This window comes from Silene latifolia, chromosome 10, assembly GCF_048544455.1.
Source record: "Silene latifolia isolate original U9 population chromosome 10, ASM4854445v1, whole genome shotgun sequence".
In the NCBI taxonomy this organism is placed as follows: Eukaryota; Viridiplantae; Streptophyta; class Magnoliopsida; order Caryophyllales; family Caryophyllaceae; genus Silene; species Silene latifolia.
Genome location: NC_133535.1, coordinates 137,644,728 through 137,657,143, shown reverse-complemented (window position 1 = coordinate 137,657,143; position 12,416 = coordinate 137,644,728). Strand labels below are relative to the sequence as shown.

Genomic DNA, 12,416 nt, shown 5'->3' with positions numbered 1-12,416 from the left:
CGTTGCCCCCAAACCCCCATCGGGGACCACGTTGCGTCCTCGAACCCCTAAACCAGGGCGCTTCGCCCCTGGACCCAGACTCGCTGATCGGGCAGCGAGACCCCCGTCATAGTCATTCGTCCGAATGCTAAACCGTAATTCCGTAAATAATTATGCAAGTATACTCTTCGTATTTTTCCGAACTTGCAATTTATTATTCAGAAATTACCTACTAACGAACCAACCTTAATTACGCAAAATGAAACCGGTAATTACTCTTAAATCACCAACAGATATCGGGAATTGGGGGTGTTTTTTATATAAATAAATTATTAAATTAATCGAGAATTTAAAGTTGAAAAATAACTTTACAGGGTAATATTTAGCTATTCTTACGAGATATCGGGATATGTCGGAGATATCGACATATTCATATTTAAGAAATACGGCATCGAGATATATCGTAGAGAATAATATTAATATTATATCCTATATCATTTCCATTAATAGGAGATTCTACGCCTACTACATATATAAGGCATCATATTGTATTGGTAGAACGACGAACGAATCAATAATAATATAATTATTACTATTATGGTATTCGCCCTCTCCGTTTCTAATAGATATAATAATAAAAAGAAGAAAAAATTAGTCGTTCTAATTAATTTTATCGTCTTTTACAGAAATATTATTTTGTTATTCTATTGTTTAAGTATATATATATATATATATATATATATATATATATATATATATATATATATATATATATATATATATATATATATATATATATATATATATTTTTTTGACAATCGGGTTTAAGGTATATATGATGTACCAAATGATTTTGATGACCCGTAATAGCTTCAAAAATATTCTATGCCTATGTTGAGGTTGGAGTAGTGTTGGTTATTAAACTAAGGTCTAAATTTCCCTTTATTTTCTTTTCTTCGGCTATATCCTTTGCTCCTATTGTAATATTAACCGCGACTCTTGGAAAAGGCAAAATTAGGCTAGAAACATATCTTGCGATATTACAGTTGATTCGTTGAACAATAGTTCTCAAGTATATTTCGCAAAGATGTTATATATGTTCTTCACCTTAAAATCACTCTTGTCCTCCACGGTATAGGCGGAAGACAAAATTGAAATATTACCTACCAGAATTTCAGATCATATGACTTAGAAATGAAACCAGTACCAACATTAGATAATGTTGTTATACTCCTATTACCTTGTTGAATGTCATCGACCAAAGTCAGACGAGCATGGCAGCAAAACCGGCCGAAATCACAACAAAATTGAATGTTATCCGTTTACTTTAGCGATTTCTAATTCAAATAAGTTGGTCCTATAATCGTACACGCTCAAGATCATTCATAAGATGGAGCCCAAAAACAAACCTGAATTTAGTTCAAAACTCTCAACCCCAAATCAAAACTAACAATAAAATTACCATCTTTTTTTACTATGAGAAGTCCAATATTACTTTTCATCAGTATTTATGAAATTAAATATTACTCGTATAAATTACCAGCAATATCTCATACAAATGTCAATTGGGATACCACAAGCAATTTAGTTTTAAACTCTTGTCAATTTAAGACGGTTTAAATTATTAAGACGACACATTCAAAACCAATTTAAATAATGGTAACATGAAAAGGAGTTTTGAGAGGTCTTATCTTATCACCGTCTTAGCAAGACCTACGAGTCTACGACATACAATGTCCTTTATATTAGACAGGCCAACGAGCAAGGCAACAATGTAGTGCAATTATGATAACCTCGGCAGCTCCTCAATCGGAAAAGGTGAAACTAGGCTTGGAACGTATCTTGCAATATTAATCCTCTCATCGAACTTCAAAAGCCTTTTGTATTGCGCAGGTTTACTACTTGTGTCCACTATCCCCAGCGTCTTTCTCCCAACATGCCATATCTCACCTTCGAATGGCCCCGTCGCAAAAAACTTACCAGTTCGGGTAATGCCGATCGTTTGAGAGTCTCCGGTTTCTAAACTTAGATGCCTTTGTTTTCTTTTCTTCGGCTATATCCTTCACTTATGTTACATAACCTATAGAGTATGTCAAGGCGTTTGGAAGGATTGTGGTCCCGCTTTTGGAAGGATCAAGTCATTTCTTCCATGAGCATATGTAATTTACATGTTTGAATAATCCCGATAATATTGCAAGCCCGTCTCCTATTAAGCACATTTAAATTCAAGTAAAGATAATAACTTACTCAAATCAAAGTTTGCCCATCCCTCACCTGAAAATATGGACATTCAGGGTATAAATTTCCACAACCGATATCGCGTGGACATTCAGGGTGTAAATTTCCTCAAAGAGCAAAACCGAAAGTTCAGAAAACAAAATATGCTGTCGACTTGCACCTATGATGATCAATTTCCTGTAGTATGTCCATCTGATGATCAATGGGTCTAATAAACTGTTTTGTTAGAGACTTAACCCAAGTAAAATAATGATGAATATAAATCATGGTAGACGCCTATACTAGACTTGGTTTTTAAGTACATCATAACAATGTTTTCATACAAGCCAAGGAGCAAGGGAACAATGGGTTAATCATACCACAGTGTAGCGACTTTATGCCTCCGACAAGTCCTCGATTGGAAAAGGCGAAACTAGGCTTGGAACATATCTTGCAATGTTAATCAGCTTATGAACTATTAGAATATACTAGTGTATATTCCCTATTTGTATTCCTGGTAAATATTGTTAGGAGCACATATTTAGCATATTGTTTCCATATTTCTAGGATAGGTTTGCTGTAATTCGTTGATAGCCTTGTGTATATATTGACTAACATAATGAATGGAAAGCCCAAGGGAATACAATTCTTATATGGTATCAACCCTAAAACGATCCCTAAGCCTTCTGCTCCTCCCTTCTTCTTCTTCTTCTTCTCCCTCATCTTCCCTATCCTTTGCAGCGATGACGAACGATACAGTCCCTTCTAAAGCTCCATTCCACCCGGCATACTCTGTCTCAAATATCAAAAATTACGTCCAAATAACCCTCGAGTCCGAGAACGTCCATTACGCATCATGGGTAGAACTCTTTCTCAATACTGCCCGCGCCTTTGATGTCATTGACCATATCGATCCACCCAAGGATGCCGTTGTCAATAAAGATGCTCAATGGACGCGTCTCGACGCGCTCGTTAAACAATGGATCTATAGCACAATTTCTCTTGACCTCCTTTACACCATCCTTGAACCTGGTGCCACGGCTCAAGCTACGTGGGATCGACTCAAGGACATCTTTGTTGACAATCAACACTCCCGAGCCGTCTTATTGGAGCAGCAGTTTTCTAGTATCCATATGGATAATTACCCCGATGTATCGTCATACTGTCAAGCGCTCAAGATGATCGCTGACCAACTTGCTAACGTTGGTACTCCGGTCTCCGATACCCGCCTTGTCCTTCAAATGGTCACTAAGGTCTCCGATGGATTTGATGGGATTGCGTCCATTATTCAGCAACGCGATCCATTATCCTCCTTCTATAAGGCACGATCAATGCTAGCACTCGAAGAAAAGCGCCGCGCCAATGTCACGGGCTCCTCTGCCACCGCGCATCATGTTTCTCAGGCCAACCCTTCTTCCTCTGATTCGGATACTCGCTCCAATTCCAACAAATCTAAGGATGCATCCTCTAACTCAAATAAGGGGAAGGGTGGTCGCAATAATCGACAAAATAACCATGGTAAGAATGGTGGTGGTGGCTCGTCTAATGGTCAGAATTCGGGTAGCAGTAACGGTGATCGCGGAGGTCAGCAGCCAGGGACTTGGACTTGGGTACCCCTGTCACCTTGGCAGGCCCCACAGCAGCAGCAAGGGTGGACCATGCCGCCCTGCCCGTACCCTACAGCGGCTGGACGCCTTCTCCTGCATCGCGCCAACCAGGTATTCTTGGTCCGCGCCCTTCTCAAGCTTTTATTGCGCAACCCGGAACCATTGGTGCATCTCAGGGAGCGTTTGTTCCTACGGATGCGGTGATGTAATTTTTATCGCTTCAATAACCGGATGATGGTTACTATATGGACACCGGTGCGTCGTCGCACATGACATCCACCAATGGTAATCTCTCGTCTTATTCTAAATTAGGTAGTAATCGTCACATAGTAGTCGGAAATGGTCACTTGATTCCTATTGTCGGTCGTGGTGCTATGTCCCTTCCCCCTCCTAACCAATCCCTCACATTAAATAGCGTGCTTCATGTTCCTAACATTATTAAGAACTTGGTCTCTGTTCGTAAATTTACAACCGATAATTATGTTTCCGTTGAATTTGACCCACTTGGTTTTACTGTGAAGGATCTCAAGACGGGGATGCCGATTATGAGAAGTAATAGCACGGGGGACCTCTACCCTCTTCACCCCACGCCACCCTCTCCATCGTCTGCCCCAACCCACGACTTAACTGCCGTCGCTGCTTCTACTTGGCACGAGCGCTTAGGACATCCCGGCCCCGACATTTTCAATTCTTTGCGTACTCATAAAAAGATTACTTGTCGTCCTATTAATAAATTTGTTGTTTGCCATTCATGTCAATTAGGAAAACACATTAAACTTCCTTTTCATAATTCTTTATCTCATACTTTGTTGCCATTTGATATCATACATACAGATTTATGGACTTCGCCTGTTTTGAGTACATTGAATCACCGTTACTATATCTTATTTCTCGACGATTACACAAATTTCCTATGGACCTTCCCTCTCACAAATAAATCCCAAGTTGCACAAGTATTTACTACCTTTTATGAAATGATTAAAACACAATTTAATCTACCCATAAAAACTTTACAGTGCAACAACGGCCGTGAATTTGACAATTCCCCCCTCCACCAATTTTTTGCGTCTCGTGGCATTTTATTCCGGTTTTCTTGTCCCCACACTTCCCCTCAAAATGGGAAAGTGGAACGAAAAATCCGAACTATAAATAACACCATTCGCACCCTTCTTATTCACGCCCATATGCCCCTCAATCTATGGCACCATGCCCTTGCCATGGCTACATACATTCACAATGTCCTACCTAGCAAAGCCAACCATTATGACTCCCCTAACTCAAGCTTATATAAACGAGTCCTGTCCTATGCCCATCTCCGGACCTTCGGATGCCTTTGCTACCCACATACTCCCTCCTCTACCATTCATAAATTGGCCCCCCGTGCTACATCATGTGTCTTTATCAGCTACCCGTCTAATCATCGTGGATACAAGTGTTTAGATTTAGTGACTCGGAAAATCATTATTGCCCGTCACGTAACTTTTGATGAGACTGTGTTTCCATTTGCCAAAACCACCCCACCACCAGCCTCTTCTTACCAATTTTTTGACCCCGACCCAAACCCGTATGTCACACACCATTCACTCCAAGCCCCGGCCCAAACTCACGAAATAGACGGCCCTTTTATCCCTGACACTCCTGGCACGCCACTTACCCCTGGCCAACCAATTTCCCCTAACTCGGCTGCCTCCCCTACGTCGGCCCCGTCGACACCAGCCTCGACACCCATGTCCTCAACAGCCTCCTCTACGACCACACCTCCTCCTCAGCCCTCCCCACAAATGACTACTCGAGCCCAACATGGTATCTTCAAACCACGCACCCTCATGGATTTATGTGTCACAACCGCACCATCTCCCGTCTCCAAGAATCCCATAGATGCACTTAAGGACCGTCATTGGAATCAGGCCATGAAAGATGAATTTGACGCACTACTTAAGAATGAGACGTGGGTTCTTGTGCCTCGGCCACCTAATGTTAATATTACTCGTTGTCTATGGTTGTTTAAGCATAAGTTCAAAGCTAATGGTGATTTGGAGCGATACAAAGCTCGACTTGTTGTTAATGGCAGGTCTCAACAGGTGGGAGTCGATTGTGATGAGACTTTCAGTCCAGTGGTAAAACCGAACATTATCCGTACCGTACTTAGTCTTGCCGTCTCTAAAAAGTGGCCTATACATCAACTTGACGTCAAAAACGCCTTCCTTCACGGGCGCTTAGATGAGACAGTTTATATGCATCAGCCACCCGGGTTTCGAGACCGTAATAATCCGGACCATGTTTGCCTCGTAAAGAAATCCCACTACGGACTCAAACAAGCTCCGCGCGCATGGTACCAAAGATTTGCTTCTTTTGTTGCTACAATCGGTTCTATTCACAGTAAGTCGCACAATTCCCTTTTTATTTATAAGCATGGTGAAAATATGGCCTATCTTTTGCTTTATGTGGACGATATTATCCTTACTACCTCCACAACTAAGCTGCGTGATGACATTCTCCGTCTTCTCGGAAAGGAATTCGCCATGACTGATCTCGGGCCATTGTCTTACTTCCTTGGTGGGTCGGCTGTTAGACATAAATCCGGGTTGTGTTTGCATCAACAAAAATATGCCACTGAAATTATTGCTCGTGCGAATATGACCTCATGTAAACCGGCCCGCATACCTGTGGACACGAATCCCAAGCTAGGAGCCAATTCGGGTAAGCCAATTTCGGACCCTTCATTATTTCGAAGTTTGGTAGGTGCTTTACAATACTTAACATTCACGCGTCCCGACATCTCCTATGCGGTTCAACAAGTGTGTTTATACATGCATGACCCTCGAGAAGCTTACTTTGGGGCTCTCAAACGCATCATTCGCTACTTACAAGGTACTACTCACTATGGCATTCATTTACGCACTTCGTACACTGATTCTCTTTGTGCTTATAGTGATGCCGATTGGGTTGGGTGTCCCGACACTCGACGTTCCACCTCCGGTTACTGTGTATACCTTGGTGACAATCTCATATCTTGGTCCTCTAAACGGCAAGCTACCATCTCTAAATCTAGTGTCGAAGCCGAGTATAGAGGAGTGGCTAACGTCGTAGCCGAATCGTGTTGGATTCGAAACTTGCTATTTGAACTTCACTGCCCTATCAAGAAGGTTATGGTGGTCTATTGCGATAATGTGTCCGCTATTTATCTATCCGGTAACCCAGTCAATCATCAACGCACCAAGCACATTGAAATAGATATACATTTTGTCCGCGAAAAAGTCGCCGTTGGTCAAGTTCTGGTTCGACATGTCTCCTCAAGGTACCAATACGCCGACATCTTTACGAAAGGGTTACCTAAGGTTCTATTTGATGATTTCCGTTTCAATCTCAGCGTCCATCCACCTCCCGCTTCGACTGAGGGAGCGTATTAGAATATACTAGTGTATATTCCCGATTTGTATTCTTGGTAAATATTGTTAGGAGCACATATTTAGCATATTGTTTCCATATTTCTAGGATAGGTTTGCTGTAATTAGTTGATAGCCTTGTGTCTATATTGACTAACATAATGAATGGAAATCCCCAAGGGAATACAATTCTTATATGAACTTTCAAAAGCGGTCTGCATTGCATAGGTTTCGTACCTATTTCAACTAACCACAGCCCTTTACGCCAAATCCGCCACATCGCTACAACATCATAGGAATCCCCCGTCAAAAAAAAACTGCCAGTCCTCATGTCCCCACTCATTTGAGAGCCAATGTCTAATGTCACCTCCTTTGGTAGATCAATAGATTCCTCTATTGTAGAAGAACCCGGCATTTGAATTATTTTTGACTCATTATCACCTCTATCTGTGCTATCATATTTAGACACGCACAAATGCACTCTCATGACACCTAAGTAGACTGAGTCGGCCACGTTCAACTTAATTATGTCAGACTTCTCTAATCCTAAATCAAAGCAAACAATTACAGAGCCAACATGTTTAATATAACTAGCCCAATATAATTTTTCATCAAGAAGCACTGGTTTTCCATAAGGACGAACAACAAAATCATGATCAAATTCAATTTTTCTCCACTTACTTTCCCTAAGAGAGAAGATCTGAGCAATATTACTATCTTGTCCACTTTCCCATCCTAGTGTTAAAATTCGAACATATTTATAGTCATCAACAGATGATACATACCCAAATCCATGAGCTACATCATGACTACGCTCTAAATACTCATATGATGAATATTTGTGCAGCTTACGGGTAGCCGGGTTCCACAAAATAAAGTAATCACTAAAAGGTCTGCTTAAACACACCAACCCATTACAGCAGCCTATAAGCTTAAGATCATCATTGACACCAAAGTCGACGTCTAGTTTAACCAAATTATCTTCTAAGTTACGAGGATTTTGATCATCATCATCATCATAAGAAAATAGGTAAAAATCCTTTTAACACTGGATAAACAAGGTGTTCAGCGGAGAAGAAGGGTGAGAGAAGGGGGATTTCATATGATGAAAAGTAGCAAATTTGGAAGAAGAAAGAGTAGAGTACCATTGTTTCGAAACTAACATAAATCGAAGAATTTATTTAATTGGTAATCTCGTAACAATTTCATGAATAATAAGATCATCAGAGAGGTAGCTTTGTTGCTCGATATATTGTTTCTCCTTAGCATTAATTGGCTGTTTGTCTCTCATATATCTTCAATCTTAAAACTGTAAATTTTAAAAGGAAACAATTAAGTAAAAAGATAAGGGAGGCAGTGATTATGGTTGTGCTAGGGTTTGTTAACATTATTTTAGCAAAAGATTTCATAAGGAAAGGGTTATAGCATACGTGAAGAAAAGAATGAAAAAGTGGCTTACTCGCATTATATAAGACAAGTTGAATAAAGTCGTGTTGGATGGATTGGGCATCGCCGTCACCTGATCGTACCAAAACTCACTACTAACAAGAAAAATGAGGATATTACTCATATAATTTATATATCATATTTTAATAGATTGAGTTTAGTTGAAAAGATTCTAACAAGAAATACTTTATGTGTGGTGCTTATTTATGGACATGATTTACTCAATCCAACTATCAACCACCACCACCACCACCCAAGAACCACCATGTCACTGCTCCCACCTCTGCCCACCGCAACACCACCCAAAACAATTGATGAACCCGCTCTACCCCCTCCCCTTCCTGCGACCAGATACCCCCACCCCTGCCACCCGACCACCACTTCTTTTATGAACCCTTATTGGATAATTTTCACTAGCTGAATTTGGATATAGTAAATTTGATGCAAAAAACTGATGTATTGATGATTAAATTAGAATATAACTTGTTTAATGTATGAATAAAAGTACACAATTGATGAATTTTGCAAGATAAGGATTAATTTTCACACGATAGGAAAAAGGAGAAAAGAGAGAAATTATTTTCTTGTTTTCTAGAAAAAAACGTAAGTGGTGGAAAAATTATCAAAAAAAGGTCTATGAAAGAGTAAAATGTGTTATGATTGAGCAACTACGCATATATATCTATACTCTCGCATTATTGGCAAATCCCTAAGCTAAGTTCGTTGGATCATCTCGTTCTTTACGCCGTTGTGATCGTTGTGTCGAGGGTAAGCTTTTCATATAATTTTCATAATGATTTGTTAAGTTTGGTTAAACCGTAATTGGGTAATGTTGGGGGTTTTTGGGTTATTTGTATAGTTGTGGTAGTAATTGTATGTATACGTGTTATAGGAGGAGGTTTCGTTGAGGAGAGATTCTGATTAGCTGCTAGACCATATGTGGTGTTTGCATTCCAGGTAGGGTTTCCCTACTCAGTATTGGTTACATAGCATTGTTGGTGATTGTTGTTGTTGTTGATTCTTTATCGTATTGGCATTGGTTTTGGTAATTGTTGCTTGTATAAGGTGATTGTTGTATAACTGTCTATGATCTTCGGGGTGCGTCCCTGGCTGAGTGGAGTCACTTGCGGGAGTGGTTTCACACTCTTGATTCGCCTTCTATGGAACCCGCCACAGAAGGGATGTGCACATAAATGAACATGTGTTTATCGCTCGATGGAGATGAGCGGGGCTTAGGTGGGAACGGCTGCGGCCCCTCACTGGCGGCTAGGAGCACTTACTGCGATGGGTACTCTGGCTGGTGGAAAAATCGTATCATGCATTTCATACAAGGAACATATTATGAATGTTGGGAAACCATCGAAAATGGTCCTCTAGCTATCATTACCACCGATGCTAATGGTGCGTCATGTAAAAGAATTCAAGGACTACACATCTGATGATTACAAAAAGGCGGAGAAGAATTCTAGGGCCATATCACTCCTGCAATCCGAAATTGGCGAATCTGAAACTAGTCGGATTACAGGATGTAAAACGGCCAAACAAATCTGGGATAGTCTAGCACTAGCCTATGAGGGGACCGTGCAAGTAAAGAAATAACATACTGATCTCTTAATGCAACAATACGAATCCTTTAGAATGCACGAGGATGAACCAATAAAGAGTATGTCTTCACGCTTTTCAAATATAACTAACGAAATTTCAAATCGTGGTAGACAATTTGAAACTGAGGACATTGTCCGTAAAATTTTAAGAAGTCTTACCAAAAAATGGCGACAAAAGGTCACGGCCATTGAAGAGTGTAGGGATTTAACCACTCTCACCTATGAAGCTTTAATTGGATCTCTTATGGTGCACGAAATAACTCTTGATAATGATGCCGAAGAGAAACCCAAAGCTAAGGGACTAGCCTTGAATGCCATCACAAGTGATAATGAAAGTGATCTTGAGGAGGAAGTTGCCTTGCTATCTAAAAGAATTGCCAAAATAATTAGAAAGCAAAATCAAGGAAAGTTCGAAAGTTATAAACCAAAAAAAATCTATTTCTTCGTCTTCCTCATCACGTCCTATGTCGAGAATGGGTTGTTTTAAGTGTGGTGAGCGAGATCATCAGATCCGAAATTATCTTCAAAATTACCAGAAATTTGATCATGGCCATCCTAGGAAAAAAGATAATAATTATTACGAGACTTGATAAGCAAAGTGTCAACTGGAGCCGAAGGGTGAGAAGAGGGAGACTTCATGAAGTGAGCATTAGTAAAGTTGAGAGAAGAAAGAGTAGAATACCAATGTTTTGAAATTGACTTAAATTGAAGAATGGACTTAACGGGTCAAAGAAATAGCTTTGTTTCTCAACCTCTTGCTTAGTCTTAGCATTGGCCTCTTTGTCTTCCATATTGCACGATCTTCTAGTAGTAATCGAGGTAGCACTAGGGTTTTGCTAATATAGCCTTACATAAATTGTCTTATATAATGAGGAAAAGGTTAGGATTAGGGAAAAATTTAGAGAAAATTCACAATACAATTTAAGGATGGTGAATAAATATCGAATATACTTATTGAGATTAAATCATGCTTAATATTACTCGATTTCTAAATTATTTAAACATGATATACGATGAGTGGTAAAGCTGATTTACCCAAGACTTTCTTTAATACGGCAATCTCACGACAGCTTTAAGAAGTGTAGCACAGTAATATAAAATACTACACGCGATTTAGGTTTTCAGAACATACAATGTTTTCAGAAAGGCCAACAAGCAAAGGAAGAATGTAGTGCATCTATGCCATCGACAACTTCTCAAAGGGAACAGGTGAAACTAGGCTGGGAACATATCTTGCAATATCAATAATCTTATCGAAACTCAAAAGTGTTGTGTATTGCATAGGCTTAGTACCTGTGTCAATTACCCCCAGCATTCTATAGTCCAAATTATCATTCACCTCATAGTTAAACGGCCCTGTCATAAAAAACTTGCCAGTCTTGTTAAACCCGATCATTTTAGAGGGCCTCCCAAATGTCAATCTAAATTGAGACTTAATAGATTTCAGTATTACCCCAGTAGATTCAGATATGTGCATCAGCACGTCAGCTGTGTTTGCGCTATCAGCGTTGCACTTGCTCAAACAGTCCTTGTCCTCCAAGTCAATTACCTCAACCCGCTCAACCGCCAAATTGAAGCTAATAATAAAATAAAAACCAGAGGCACAATAGGCAGCCCAATATAACCTTTCATTTGTAAGCATTCCGTTTTTGGTAGTAACCACGATATCATTACCACAATCAACTTTAAATCTTGTCCACTTATTTTCCCCAAAGAGAAGATATGACCAATACAGTAAGTTCCCGGAAACTTTTTCAAAAGTCGAACAAATTTATAGTCATCAACTGAGGTTGCATACCAAAATCCACAAAATGCGTGACGGACCTTATTAGTTTCATCAACAAAACGCTTTGCAGAGATATCAGGTTCATATTTGTGCATTTTACGGGTAGCCGGGTTCCATAAAATGAAGTATTTACCGGAAGTTGGGGTTAAGCAAACCAACCCGTTGCAGGATCCAGTAAGTTGAAGATAATTTTCTTCGAACCCAAAATCGGGGTCGAGTTTAACCAAATTATCTTCAAAATTAGCACAAATTAGGTCATCATTGTAAGAGAAAAGGTAGTAATTCTTACCAGATTTGATAAACAAGGTGTTAATAGCAAATTTGGAAGAAGAGAGAATAGAATACCATTGTTTCGAAACCGACTTAAATCGAAGAAGGGATTTAATGGATA

General features: G+C 39.8%; 1 protein-coding gene across 1 annotated transcript; it reads right to left on the bottom strand.

The window, feature by feature from the left end:
* Window positions 1–7,435: 7,435 nt before the first annotated feature.
* LOC141608325 (F-box/kelch-repeat protein At3g23880-like) lies at window positions 7,436–11,416 on the bottom strand. Its single transcript, XM_074427686.1, has 3 exons — window positions 11,372–11,416; window positions 7,557–8,228; window positions 7,436–7,471 (listed from the first exon to the last, which is right to left on the bottom strand). Exons 1-3 carry the CDS (start codon window positions 11,414–11,416, stop codon window positions 7,436–7,438), a joined length of 753 nt encoding a protein of 250 aa, XP_074283787.1.
* Window positions 11,417–12,416: the final 1,000 nt, after the last annotated feature.

Bases quoted from the DNA above. Each gene is read 5' to 3' on its own strand.
- LOC141608325 (XM_074427686.1), bottom strand. From the start codon at position 11,416: ATGCACTACATTCTTCCTTTGCTTGTTGGCCTTTCTGAAAACATT. The intron at 8,229-11,371 runs GTATGTTCTGAA...CAGTGTTAAAAG, and splicing joins TTGGCCTTTCTGAAAACATT to GATTTTTACCTATTTTCTTA. The intron at 7,472-7,556 runs GTGACATTAGAC...ATGATGTTGTAG, and splicing joins CTATTGATCTACCAAAGGAG to CGATGTGGCGGATTTGGCGT.